General features: G+C 37.4%; 1 protein-coding gene across 2 annotated transcripts in view; it reads left to right on the forward strand.

Moving 5' to 3' along the window:
• The window catches only part of INPP5F (inositol polyphosphate-5-phosphatase F), a 94034-nt gene that overhangs the window by 74294 nt on the left and 4580 nt on the right, over window positions 1-15160 (forward strand). For both annotated transcript variants that reach the window (XM_024206243.3, XM_024206244.3), the window contains 7 exons: window positions 446-574; window positions 2829-2946; window positions 3862-4060; window positions 5624-5695; window positions 5868-5941; window positions 9392-9520; window positions 10334-10421. In XM_024206243.3, the coding sequence (XP_024062011.1) occupies window positions 446-574; window positions 2829-2946; window positions 3862-4060; window positions 5624-5695; window positions 5868-5941; window positions 9392-9520; window positions 10334-10421 (809 nt within the window). The remainder of the gene's footprint in view (window positions 1-445; window positions 575-2828; window positions 2947-3861; window positions 4061-5623; window positions 5696-5867; window positions 5942-9391; window positions 9521-10333; window positions 10422-15160) is intronic.

Consider the following 15160-nt stretch of genomic DNA (forward strand, 5'->3'; position numbering starts at 1 on the left):
AAATGTCACCTTTGAAGACAAGCTAAATAGAATGAATATTTGATATCTGCAAATATTTAAGGATAAATCCTAAAAATTAAGGATGTTGGTTTGTTTTTACAGTACACCTCTACCCCGATATAATGCTGTCCTCGGGAGCCAAAAAATCTTACCGTGTTATAGGTGAAACCGCCTTATATCGAACTTGCTTTGATCCGCTGGAGTGCGCAGCCCCGCCCCCCTGGAGCACTGCTTTACCGCGTTATAGCCGAATTCGTGTTATATCGGGGTAGAGGTTTATAACCTTTGGCTCTGATTGTAAAATGAAATAACTAAGAAAATTTAGTAAATTGTGTTTATTACTAAAATGATGTCTACCATATTACTTTTTTCTTTATTGAATTTATATAGTTTGAGAATGAATGTCATTTTGACCTTATCCACTAATAAATGTGTCAAATTCCAGCTGAAAAAGTTGGGTGTGATGCCACCAGAACAGCCTTTGCCAATGAAATGCAACAGAATTTACCAGATAATGTGGGCAAACAATGGAGATTCCATAAGCAGACAGTATGCTGGAACAGCAGCTTTAAAGGTAAAAAAACCCAACCAAACAAAAAAGAAACAAAACCCAAAAAATAACCCCTCCCCAAACCAGCCAAACAAAAACATAGTGTAATGCGTACCTTGTTAAGTTTCATGATCTAAATTATTATGCAATATGCAGTAGGAGTCATTTAGTTTATCGGTTTTAAAAGATGCACATAAAAATGACAGTAAAATCAGCTGAAGTGTGATTCCTTCTATACAATTCTTAGAGACCTGTGGACTCTTGGGGGATTTCTACAGAATGACATTAGACAATTGGATAAACACTTCTTGGACTCATGGAGTGAATGTCTAGTTTTGCCCAAGTTGCCAGCATTCTTCAGCTCATGGCACTGCTGTTGTTAAATAGCTTGACTCTGTTTTAAAGAGAAGAAAAGTGTAAGAATTAAATTAATATTGAAACTGAAAATCTGTTTTAACAACCTTTTGAGTTACATTTCAGCAGAATACATTCATAGTATTTCAAAACACATGTGCGGAAGAACTTGATAGATAGCAGATGATAGTCTGCCTTTCTAGCTACGGTGAGAAGAATCAACCAGCTATCATTAAATAATAGAAAAATAATCCATAAAGTATTTGTTTTTTATTGTTGTAGGTGAACTTGAAATGCTTTTTACCTGCCAACACTAGAATTGAGGGTTCTGTACTTCTCACAGCTGGTAGAGGCTGCTCCATTTATTTTTACAAGGGATCATTAAAGAGCTAAACAAATTGCTCTTAATACACACAAACACTGGTGAAATCTTTCCAGTGCTCCCAGCCCCTGGTGTTGTGGGGCCTGTATGTTGTCAGCAGATTACACTGTTACTAGACAATCTTCTGTAATTGTATGCTCCTCAGGGTAGGAATGGTCTTTATTTTTGTTTGCTACAGCACTTTGTAGTCACTTAATAAATTAATAAGGCTGCCTGGCTAGAGCCTTCATTGAATAAACTATTGATTTGTTTTTTCCCTCCATCATATCTTTAATTTGTGCCTGTCAAGCAAATAGATTGAAGTACAAAGATTGGTTTGTTTTCAGTTAGTTTACACAAAGATGCTTGTATTTTGAGAGTCAAGTTATTCACCTGGAAACCAATTTAAGCAATCTGCCAATGGATAAATTTCTTAGGATCCTAAAAATTAAATACTCTTGAAACATATTTTTCTTTAAAGATAATTGACCTGATTTTCAGAGGTGCAGCACAGCAGTAGTTCCTGTTGGCTTTGTGGGTGCACAGCAGCTCTGAAAAACAGGGCAATTTTCTGCTAGGATCCTCTCATGAAGTAAGATCTAGGAGTGACACTGGCAAAACTCTTTGTTCTAAAGAATTTTAACTCCTGATGCTGCAGGCCCTAGACAAGTCAACTGCTTACTGAGGATCATGGTTATGAGGGCTGCTATTTGAAGGTAGATGACTGACTTAAAGGGCGCTTATTGTCCCTCCGTGTATGGTGCTTGGCTCATATTAACAATAGAAGCCAAAAGATTCTAAGCCTCCTTTTGAGCAATGCCCCAAAAAAGAATCCTAGAATCCTAGGACTGGAAGGTACCTCGAGAGGTCATCTAGTTCAGTCCCCTTCACTCATGGCAGGACTAAGTATTATCTAGACCATCCCTGACCGGTGTTTGTCTAACCTGCTCTTAAAAATCTCCAATGATGGAGAATGGTGCATGTCAAACAAGCCTGAAGAATAGTGATGCCTTTATTGATTTTAATTAAAAAGAATCCTAGGTGACCTATCCTAATATTAACAGATAGAAATCAGTAGGCTGAATATTTATCCTTTCTTTTAGTCTCTCTTAAGACTTGAAACTTATTGTTGTGCATGTACAATCCATGCAGTCTAAGTGCGACCTTGATTCATATTACTTTGAACTTGTGTCCGAGACATTTATTCTATGAATTGATAGAAATGATTTCTTTGTAGGTATAATTTATGTTAAAATGCTATGGACCTGGTTGTCAACAGCATTTTTTAAGGTTCTCCAGATTCAAACATTCCTTGAACTATATTTGTCAATCTATTTTTATGTTTTGCAGGTAAAGGAAATACTCTTTCTATTATTCTCAATATATCTTTATTTTGTATATACAGAATAGCAACTTAAATTTAATTACCTGAAATTTCACTCATTCAGTTATGCAGTATGTACACTAACCTCCAAAACGGCTTTTTGAGAACTGAGAGGGTTGTTATTTAAATGCCACACACTTGGCTAATTAAATGTTCAAAGGAGTGTTTCTGTGTAACAGGGTGACTTCACAAGAACTGGCGAAAGGAAACTGGCAGGAGTAATGAAAGATGGAGTCAATTCTGCAAATAGATACTACTTGAATCGCTTCAGGGATGCTTATAGGCAAGCAGTCATAGGTAAGGGGAAAGTATAAATCTATTTTCAGCTGAATTATTGCACATTTGTCTGCTTTTATGACTGTGAAAATACCTTGTCTTCCTGTGACTTGTGCTTTCAAAAGGCTAAGCAAATATATGTTATCACAGTCTGTGTGTGACTTACACTTTATGCAACATGGCTTAAGTGCATTGTAGTAGATGCCAGTTCACTCAGTAGGATTATATGGCCATAACCTCATTTTGTCTAGGTGACTTAAGATGTACCAACAGTTTGACTTTATCCATTTATCCCATTCGTACAATATAATTAGAATAAACTTTCTTCTTGGAAACTGTTTCTAGTAATTATTTGTTTTTTAAGAAATGGTTATAGCCAAATTTTTCTGAGTAAAATAACCTTGTTGATACTTCATTGTATGATATTAAGACAAACATATATTTAGGAGATGTTGAGTGACGGTACAGTCCTTCAGATCCACCATACAGTATAACCTCGATTTTTATACATACCAACCCTCCGAACAACCAGTTATACAAACCAGTTTTTTCAATGGGGGAAAAAAATCACATAACTTAAGTGATGTCTGTAAAGAACAAGTCAATATCCTTTCACATTCTGATTCCTTCAGTACATTGGAAATCACTTTGCAGTGGTTTGGAGGACAAGAAGAAAGTGTCATACACCCTGTCTCCTGTAATTTTGAGATGTTTATGAACTTTATGAGCTTCTTAAATTTATGAACTCCTCAGTCCCCAAACTAGCTTGTAAAATAAGGGTTCTACTGTATTGTAAACACCCAAGTTTTGGAGCATAAAGCTTATTCAAAGCCGTATGCTAAGGTGTTGAGAGACTGCTTCTGTATGTATCTCTAGTTATTTATCTCATTTATATTTGTCTATTCCTCATATTTATCTTCTATATTTGCTGTCTAGATTTGATGCAAGGTATCCCTGTGACTGAGGATCTTTATTCCATATTTACAAAAGAGAAAGAACATGAAGCACTGCACAAGGAGACACTGAGAAGCCATCAGGAACTGATCAGCCAGCTATTGCAAAGTTACATGAAACTACTCTTACCAGATGATGAAAAATTCCATGGTGGATGGGCACTTATTGATTGTGACCCAAGGTGTGCAGAACAAGATTACAATTTATTGATTTTCTGTTGGTCATCTGCTAACATGGAGTCTTTCACAATTATTAAATAACCTGTTAAATTACTTAAATTTATTTGTAGCTTTGATAGTTGATACATCCATACTCTAAGCATGTAGCAAATGAAGACTTTTACAGAAAGTGACCATGTCCTCAGGTAATATGTGTATCCTACAAATCACTTTAAAATGTGATTTGTACTGAATGCAGAAGGGGATTAATGTGGTGACAATTTCTTAAATGTATTCTCTTAAGTACCCTTAAAATGGGTGTGTAATATAACTAGTTCTGGGAGACATCACCTGGCCATGCAGCCATTCTTAGGCCTGGTCTACACTGGGGCGGGATTGATCTAAGTTACGCTATTCACGTAGCTGAAGTTGATGTACTTAGATCCACTTACCATGGTAAGTCGATGGCTGACACTCTCCCATTGACTCTGCCTGCGCCTCTCGTACCAGAGTCGACGGGAGAGCGCTCGGCGGTCGATTTATCGCATCTAGAGTAGATGCGATAAATTGACCTCCGCTGGATCGATCGCTGCCCATCAATCCAGCGGGTAATGTAGACAAGCCCTAAGTCTCTTCGATTTTTAAGTGTGGTAGGCACCATAAAGAGAATTCTCAGCCATTTGTGGACATTGAGAGTAGGTATGTTACCCTTATCGCTTTCAAGCTGAGGTATGCTGCATACCTATAACTTGCAGTGTAATGGAGCTATATCTGATTAAGTGAATTTAAGATTTGTGAAAGCCTGGTGTCCTCTTGTTAACCACAGAGCAGGCACACAAGGACAGTAGGAGTGCAGACTTCCATTGTGCCAATGTGCCTCAAACTTGTTCAGGTGAGGTGACCTATAAATATAAAAGGGTGGTTCTGTCTCCTACTAGATTAACCTTTAGCCTCTGAGACTGTCAGGAAAAAGTCAATTCAATTATGATACTTTTTTAATTTTATTTTGCTGTGAATAACTATCTCCTAGGAACTGAGCTGAGCCTACAAAAGAAATTAACTTTGGACTGTCATAGCTTTGTTAAAAAAAGCCATGAAACAGCAGTCTAACATTAATAAATATGTGGACATGACTTACTGCTGACCTCAAGGTGAAAGCTTCATATCCCCTTACCAATCCTTAGAAATGTCCAACACCTTCAGGTGGGAATGAACATTGCCTCTTCCACAAGCCCAGTTGCATGATCCTACCCAACCTCATTTGTAGCTTCAGCCAGGCAAATTTGTCTTGGTGTTATTGATGCACTTTATTTATATACCTCACAGAATATTTTGCTCTTCAAAATTATATTTGTGTTGTGCTGGTGTATTTGTATTGAAAACTGTAACATGGACAGATATAAACACACAGCATATTATGCAGTAATTAAATCTAGCCCATTCACAGTAATAATTACTTGAATTCCTTTTTTATTTTGGTATTGTGGTCATATCTTTTTCCATCTAAAACATAATGTCTGCAAAATGCCTATCCGTTGCAGCTGTATCACTAAACAATTGTGTATATTTGCCTACTTGTTTTATAGCCTCATTGATGCTACTCACAAAGATGTGGATGTTCTATTGCTGCTTTCGAACTCTTCCTACTATGTGGCATAGTAAGTCACTGTTTTTTTCTTCATTCTTCATGTGCTGTATTCTGTTAATAAACATACCCTATTTATATGCAGAATCACTTTACTTTTAACAGCTTTGTGCTACACAATAATTGTTTTTAGCTGTGAGTAAATAGATATCTAACTTTGGACATTGACTGTTTTCTCTGTCTAGTTATGATGATGAAGTTGACAAAGTAAATCAGTATCAAAGACTAAGCCTCGAAGCCTTGGAGAAAATAGAAATAGGTAAGAATTGAAAGAAACTACACTTCATTACATGCTATCCCTGTTCCTTGAAGGTACTCTCTTAGGTAGGGTTCCACACTTGTTGCCAAATGATTCTATGAGTACGAAGGCTATTTCCTCACTGTACAGTAGGGATCTCTAGATGGGGTCACAGTTTCAGGGTAATTGCATCTATATATTCCCCCCTCCCTCACCCCTTCCTGTGGTCCTCTCCAGAAGTGCCGAGTCAGGTCTCCAGTCATCACCTGTCTCTGGGTAGGGGCCCTTGTCTTGCCCCCTTCTAATTGGGGGGGTTTTAAGGCTGCACAATTCCTTGCCTTCACTGTGACGTCCCTAACAATCCAGTTTCACATTAATGTCTTGGATAATGGAGTGGAGAGTATGCTTATAAAATTTGTGGATAACACCAAGCTGGGTGGGGTTGCAAGCACTTTAGAGGAGAGGATTAGAATTCAAAATGATCTGGACAAATTTGGAGAATTGATCTGAAATTAACTAGATGAAATTCAATAATGACAAGTACAAAGTACTTGACTTAAGAAGGAAAAATCAAATGCACAGCTACAAATAGGAATAACTAGCTAGGTGGTAATACTGCTGAAATGGATTTGGGGATCCAGCAGTGTGAATGAGTTAGCAGTGTGATGCAGTTGTGAAATACATTCTGGAGATTGATAGGAGTGTTGTATGTTGGACACAGGAGTTGTCCCGCTCTACTCAGCACTGGTGAGGACTCTGCTGGAGTACTGTGTCCAGCTCTGGGCACCACACTTTAGGAAAGGTGTGGACAAGTTGAAAAGAGTCCAGAGGAGGGCAACAAAAATGATAAGAGGTTTAAAAACCAGACTTATGAGGAAAGGTTAAAAAAAATGGACATGTTTAGTCTTGAGAAAAGAAGGCTGAGAGGGGACTTAATAAGTCTTCAGATATGTTAAGGGCTGTTATAAAGAAGACAATGATTAATTGTTCTCCATGTCCATTGAAGATAGAACAAGAAGTAATGGGCTTAATCTGCAGCCAGGGGGATCTAGATTAGATATTGGAAAAAAAATTCTAATTATACCTCTACCTCGATATAACGCTGTCCTCAGGAGCCAAAAAATCTTACCGCGTTATAGGTGAAACCGCGTTATATCGAACTTGCTTCGATCCGCCGGAGTGCGCAGCCCCCCCCCCCCCCGAGCACTGTTTTACTGCGTTATATCAGAATTCGTGTTATATCAGGTCGCGTTATATCGGGGTAGAGGTGTATAAGGATAGTTAAGCTCTGGAATAGGCTTCTACTGGAATAGAATCTCCATCAATGGAGGATTTTAAGAACAGGTTGGACAAACACCTGTTAGGAATGGTCTTGTTATTACTTAGTCTTGCCTGGAGTGCAGGGGACTGGACTCTTGAGGTCCCTTCTGGCCTTCCATTTTTATGATTCTATAATCCCCGTCCAACAGTGTTACATAAAGCGTTAATACTCTTAACACAAAATGGTCCCCACAGATAATGCATGCAGTTGCAATATCTTTCAGATGGTTTTTAAAACTTTCATGTAGTTAGGACTCTAGCAGAAGTTTGCTGTCTCGCTGGTGGTGTATAACCAGACTGAGCATCCGTTAAGTAGTTTTTCTCTCCCCTTTGCACACCCTGGATTCTGTCAGATTTCTTGCAGTACTATTTGAAAAGGAAAATGGCAATGTCTCCAGTGCTGGTCAGGGTTTCAGATCATAACCTCTATGTTCCATACCTAGTATTCTCTGAGAACACATTTCAGATTCCTCTAGGTTTACAATAATAGTCAATTCCAGGGTATACCTCTCTCTGTTTCCAGTTAGCTCACATAATAATGCATAGTAGAAAAGGAACAATTTTTGAGTACATGTTTTTCAAAGAAACTTTATTGAAACAAATTTAAGTATTTGCTTAATTTTGTCAAATTATTTCAGCAATTAGATGTCTGAACCAAATCAAAAACAAAATATATTGTATGGTCCGTTGCATCACATGCTGAAAAGTTTCAAAGGTGTCATGGTCTGTTTTGAGAGGACTGCTTGATTAGATGCCTTTCTGCAGAGTTTTCAGGTTCATGTTTGTGCTCTTGTATTCTTTCTTTCATAAGGCCTGTGGTAAATAGCAGAGATACAATGGTTGCATTTCAAACAGTCTCTTCTGTTTTGAAAGATTTTAACAATTCAAGAGAGATTCCTTCTACTTAAAAGGGGAATATTGTTAAAATCATTTAGTTTTCTTTCAAAATGGTAGAAACTCTTTAAATGCATTCATTGTAATTGGTAGGGACTGCTCACAATTGGACATCTTCCAAAACTGTGCTCCATAGACATATCCATTCAGCTTTTTATTGTTGTTCTTTTGCTTTTTGAAGTTGTTGGCTGAAAATGTAATCCCTGTCTCTAGTTAAGAGTTAGCCAGATTAGAGCGCCAAGTAAACAGTTATATGAGAATTTAGTTGGCTGCTAAAGGAAGTAATGTCTAAAGGACGGAATCCAGAGTTTCTAGTTATGGATGCCACTAGCCTAAATGTTCTCTGTATTTTCACCATAGTTGCTGAGGTCTTTTTATGTTGTTGTTTCCCTGGAGAGAATGAAATCAGGAGGCATTGTGTAGTAGGATAGATTCAGTCATCTTGACTTTAAGTCCTGTATTGTGCTCTTTTGCTTATTGTCATTTCATCGCTTCATCTTCAATGTGGAGGCAGATATACGATGTGAAGGAGATATATGAATGTTCTTTTGCACCAGTGACCTGGCCAGGAATCTCATTCTTCATGAGGATGCTAGTTTCTGTTTATCGTGATTCTGAGTTTCCATTCTTTATATGAGCATATACTGTAATTTCTGTGAACTTTCATAGGCTCATATAATATGCACATCTCGGGAAGAACTTTTTCCAGAGCCTATTGTAAAATGTGGATCTGAAGAGTGAGATGGTTTGGGTTGAGACTCAATATTTGCAAGGTTTAATTAGAACTCTGGATAAAATGGCTTTGTTTTAGCCACATCTTTGCAAAGGCAGGGTTTAGTGTTGATGAACCACAATGCAATACGTTAAAATTTCTTACATTCTTACTGGAACCAGAGACATGTATTCTTAAAGTGCTTGTTTTTGCTGAGTGACTTGGGATAGGGTTAATTTTCTTTCTCTTCCCTTTCATTCTTGCTAGTATTTGTCCTAGAGATAGAGTAGCTAATGGATATTAAGAAGAGAATTTGGTTCTAGGTGAAGATACTATCTGGAATAATTTTTCTGGTAGAATGATGGAAAAGCAGCAGGTTTTCTATAGAGATATGAAATACATTCTCTTCTTTATATCCCAGAGATAGAGTAGCTAATGGATATTTATAATATATATGCTGACAATTTTGCAATATTTGTTCCACTATTTCATGAAAGAACACTCCTCGCCCTCCCAAAAATGTGGATGTCTGGCTTATTTCTCAGGTCCTGAACCCACCCTTTTTGGAAAGCCCAAGTTCTCTTGCATGAGGTTGCATTATAAATACAATGAAACAAGTGGATATTTTCATACTCTCAGAGCTGTGATGCGCAACCCTGAAGAAGATGGAAAAGGTAACAAATATACATTTTCCATAACACACGATCATGTTCAATATACTAAAGCTTATCTTTTATATAACCCTTTTAATCTATCGATCTCAGACCACTTCGCAAAGGAGGGTAAGTTTAATTATATTCCCATTTTACAGGTGGAAAGAGAGAATGTGTCTTACAGTGGTTCACTGTGTGGATACTAAATTGTGATGCCACCTCACTTACTAAAAAATGACAGGGTAAATTCAGATTTGGTTAGCTTAAAACAGCAATTTTCCTTCTAGGGTCTGGACAATGACTGTCTGAGTTTGTTCTGCTATTCATGTTTAGGATAGGATGAATGTTAAACAAGGTCACTGATGCTGATGAGTATGGATTAAATTATTGTAATCCATGACTCAAGTCCTTGGTATTTTGTTTAACTTGGTTAACAGAACACTTATCAGCCGAAAAATCTTACTTCCTACCCGTAAGTCCAAATTTGATGTCAATGAGAATTAAAATAAATATCCTTGTCTGTCAATATAATCCATATACTTTCTCCCCTTCCCTCCCTCTCCCTAAATTGAGTAGTTACAGTAAAGATTCCTTTCTGAATGCTTTTCTAACCTATCAGTACCAGGACATGGGAAGGGAAGAGGATCATCTACTCCTACTTTGAGCTTTACATCAGGAAATCACAACTTTTGGGGTATAACAGTTTAAAAAAATTGAGAGATTTAACACATTTAATTAATTGACAAACTGCCTCTAAAATTAGATTTGCTAAAATGTGGGATTTTAAAAAGTTTATATTTAGGAGAATCTGACAGTCTGCTAACTGGATTTCAGACACCCTTCAGTGTATTGCAGAGATGCTGCGAATCACGAAGCAAGCTATGGGATTAGATGTGCCCATTATTGAGAAAAAGCTGGAGAGGTGAGTGTGGGTTTTTTTTTTTTTTTTCTTTCCCCCCCTGCCCTGAATCCTCAAAGCCACAATTTAAATAACTCTTTTTAGAGACAACAAGTTATTTCTGCATGGGATTCTCACAGCAACTGTGTCCCCATTTTAGCTACTGTGCTAAGAATGACCTGATTTCTATACTGCTCTCAGCACCTACACTCTGTAAACATTTATCTAAGGATAGAATTTAAAATAGTGTATGGGACTGATCAAAGCCCATGAAAGTCAATGGAAAGATTTCCAGTGATTCCAGTGGAGTTGGGGTCTGGCCTTGTTTGTACACATGCATATAGCATTATCACTTTACAAGTGAGACCATCTTGGAAGCCATGAATCTTCTAAGATGGCAACCACTTTTCTTTTAAGGACACTATTTGAATATAAGACTGTGTGTTCATCTCTGATATCCCTTTTCAGGTGTCCTTTGTTATCTTATGTTTGAACACACGTGTGTACTGTGTTCATATAGGCTGTCTTTAAAATGAAAGCCCCTCTTGAAGCTGGTGCCATGCTGTTTGTTCCTTTAACAACTAAAAATAAGTAGTATTTTGCAACGTATATTAAAACATAATTTGACCTTTCTCTTATTTTAATGCCCACTTGTCGGTACTAGAGTAGGAAAACTGTGTAGAGTAAGGCAGGCATGGTTCTGTTCCCTCTCCCAATATTCAGTGGTTCTGAAATGTGTTCAGTATTTTATATGCTACAAAACACAAGATAATATTAAAGGTAACCTTTATGGAACCACTCAATATGGGTTGAGGAAGAGTCCTACTTCACCTCAACAGACTGATGGGACATCTCCCATTGATGGTGAGGGACTGGACTTCACAAACTACAAAAGCTTGAAGGTACCTTAAAGTGACATGCTGAAATACTCTAAGGCATATGAGGGGCATTGAGTGCTATATTCCCCACTATTTTTAAAAAAATGTGGCACATGACCATTAGACACAATGTTTGTATCTGACAATTTAAGTTGAAATCTTGAAGAGCAATATCCTGGGAAGAAAACATTGCCCCACTGTGTTCTGCATGAAACTCCTGGGAGAGAGCTATAATCTGTTGAAACCTTCTAGAAGCTACTCTGCATGAATGAGGAGAAAGGTGTATGTGTGAAGCTAGACTGTCAGCATATGTATGTTGCTATATTGATTGAAAAACTGCTTCTAAATTCAGCTCAATTTTACAGAAGTTTAATCTGATAAACAAGAAACAATTTATGCTTACTCAGATAGACTTTATTAAAAATGCTATTGGGAGAGAGGGAATGGACTCTTAAAATCAACTTTAATATTTCTTCAAGGTGAATGATTTTTGTGTTTGTGCTATTGGACCCTAAACTATCACTTAAGTGCTCTGTCAGTTTGATTTTTTTTCCCCCTGGTGTCTGACATGTCTAGAAGATTCATGTATCCAATCTCACTGCCCCAAGACATGTTAAGGGCAAGTATACAGAAGTTATAATTCACTGTCTCCTATCTATGAAAGAACTGTCAAAAATAATTAAATGATAGGAGTCTAGTTTCATCATGCAAAAAAGGTCTTAGATAAATTTACTCTATATTGACATAATACTCAAGAACAGATATGGATATTGTATTAAAACAGCCAAGCTAAACAAGATAAACAGCTTTATTTTATAATTGATTGATGGATAGGATTAATTTAAATTTATTTCTAGGAAAGTCCATGCCTCTGAAGGCCAAGCAAAATAAACTTAAAACATAATTCATTAGAAAAGCAACATACTGTGTACCCAATAAACAATGGGAAAGTGGCTCTAAATTATCTCTGAAATATGGCTAATTGCTCCAGGCTGTTGATTCTGCATTGCTTGCTACCCACAACAAACATAGTTGTGGTAAATGGTATTAGAAGAACGTGCAGATACATAATGAAGCCAGTATACACTCAAGCTTAGTGAAGGTGGCGATGTGACATCAAGTGTAGTTAAATCAGTGATTTTTTTATTTGGAAAAAGTTGATTTTACAGAATACCTAGAACCATTAAGAAGTTAAATGCAAGTGATTAACTTTGGGGTAACCTGATGGAAGATATTTTAAAAGCACAAATCAGAAAATTCAAGACTATTTTCACAGCAGCCGTAACGGTTTCTCTTGCGCCTATGTAAAACTTTCATTACATAACCTTGTCTTTATCTCTGTCTTGCAACATTTGCTAGAGTTTCAGTTGCTATGGAACCCGTAAGCTTTGAATGTCCTGTGAGTGTGTTTAAAGTTTTAGCTGTAGTGGAACAAACAGGCCTTGTAAATCATAGTTGTTATAAAAAGACAAAGGAGGGAAAAGACAAAGGATCATCTGAAATATTAAAAGCAAACAACAATTGAAATTGGGGGGCACAAAAGCCCATAGAGATATTATTGAGGTTCCCTTGGATCAACAAAAAAAGACGACTAGAAGGTAGAGATTTTGCAAGGGAACAATATCTTGCCTATGGGAGAAAATGTATAGAGCCCTCAAGAAGTGCCTGTGTGGGGTGTGTTTCAGAGCAATTGATAATTGATGGAATAATTTAGTATCCATATTTGATATTTTTGTTAAGTTTTCTTGATTACTTTTAGGATTTTTAATACAGATCTTCCTGTTTTCAAAAGTTCATCTTCATTTATTGGTTTCTTCTCATCTGGTGTTGCAGCCTTGGTATGCTACATCAGCATTGATTGCTGTAGAAATGACTACAAACTGTCCCAAAGAGGGGTGAGATTTCAGGTTTATCATAGAATCATAGAATATCAGGGTTGGAAGGGACCTCGGGAGGTCATTTAGTCCAACCCCCTCAACTAAATCATCCCTCAAAGCAGGACCAATCCCCAACTAAATCATCCCAGCCAGGGCTTCGTCAAGCCTGACCTTAAAAACCTCTAAGGAAGGAGATTCTAGCACCTCCCTAGGTAACCCATTCCAGTGCTTCACCACCCTCCTAGTGAAAAAGTTTTTCCTAATATCCAACCTAAACCTCCCACACTGCAACTTGACAGAACAAGGAGAAATGGTCTCATCTGGTACCACTGAGAACAGTCTAGATCCATCCTCTTTGGAACCCCCTTTCAGGTAGTTGAAAGCAGCTATCAAATTCCCCCTCATTCTTCTCTTCTGAAGACTAAACAATCCCAGTTCCCTCAGCCTCTCCTCATAAGTCATGTGCTCCAGCCCCCTAATCATTTTTGTTGCCCTCCGCTGGACTCTTTCCAATTTTTCCACATCATTCTTGTAGTGTGGGGCCCAAAACTGGACATAGTACTCCAGATGAGGCCTCACCAATGCCGAATAGAGGGGAATGATCATGTCCATCAATCTGCTGGCAATGCCCCAATTTATACAGCCCAAAATGCCATTAGCCTTCTTGGCAACAAGGGCACACGGTTGACTCATATCCAGCTTCTCGTCCACTGTAACCCCTAGGTCCTTTTCTGCAGAACTGCTGCCTAGTCACTCAGTCCCTACTCTGTAGCAGTGCATGGGATTCTTCAAATTAATTGTAAACCACTTTAAATGTATGAAGTGAAGATTTTATTATGGGTACCCCACATTTATATGCTGCAAAATGGATGGCATGGTAAATTGGGAAGGGGAATGTTGTCGTGTTGAGAAGAAGTTTAAAAAATGATTTGAACTCTTGGGTGTTTAAAAATCCTTATTATGCTCTGGAAAAATACAATGAGGTTTCATATCAGCTGCTCACAGATGATATTTCACTAGAGTTTCTTCACAAAGATTAGAGACTGAATGTGGGATGAAAATACCCACTGTGTAAGAGGCAGTGTTTTTCGAGGTCAGAATTAGAGGTTCATTGCAGACAAGGCCTGCATTTAATAGACTTCAGATAATCTTGTTTCAGGATATTTTCACTTGGCGTCGATGAGATACTGAAAAGTCTAAATGGCCAATATTTTTGGTGTTTGTATAGAACTGGTATCTAAACCAGATACGTCAGTATCTCTCACCAATTTGTTTTTTTCTTTACTAGTTTGTTAGTCTTGTATTGCCATCTTTATTCATAAGGTAAATAGCTGAAGGATACTTGTAAATGAAAGTTGTTCTTGAGGTGTCATTACCCATATAATGAAACACTTATCTTCTGTACTATTTTTTTTTTTTTACTGTTTTCTCAATTGACAAATTTTCATGTAGCTGTAAATATTTACTCATCTTTAAGAACTAGATTTTTCTCATCAAGAACAGTATGATGGAAACTGGAAGCTTATTGAGATGTTTCTCATATCTGAAATGTCAATACTTAGTATAATTTTGGAAGGGATATAAACCCTCATGCTTCAGGTGTAAGTCAGTCTTGTACTGAAGGAGTAAAGAAGACACTTGCCTATGGACAGGTTATTCTGTAATTATCTACTTCAGAGTAGAAGGAAGATAGATGGGTTGTGCTATTTCAGTTGCCTTATTTTAGAGGTTCTGAGAGCACATCACTTGCATTGACTACTAGAGTGGTGGGTACTCCCAACTTTTTTTTTTTTAATGCTAGGGAGCTGCAACTTGTTGTGTGTGGTAGAGAAATTCCCTCCTTAAGGATACAAGGAATGAATAACAAAGAGGAAACTTATGTAGACATTTGTTTATATACCACCAGGCCGGGAAGAGAAGGCTTCTTAGACCAATTCAGTGTTTATAAGCTGCAGAATACTGTAATCATAGGAGATTTTAATTATCAGATATCAGTGAGGTTTCAAAG

Source organism: Terrapene carolina, unplaced genomic scaffold (genome assembly GCF_002925995.2).
Source record: "Terrapene carolina triunguis isolate 2854851 unplaced genomic scaffold, T_m_triunguis-2.0 Scaffold95, whole genome shotgun sequence".
Classification (NCBI taxonomy): Eukaryota; Metazoa; Chordata; order Testudines; family Emydidae; genus Terrapene; species Terrapene triunguis.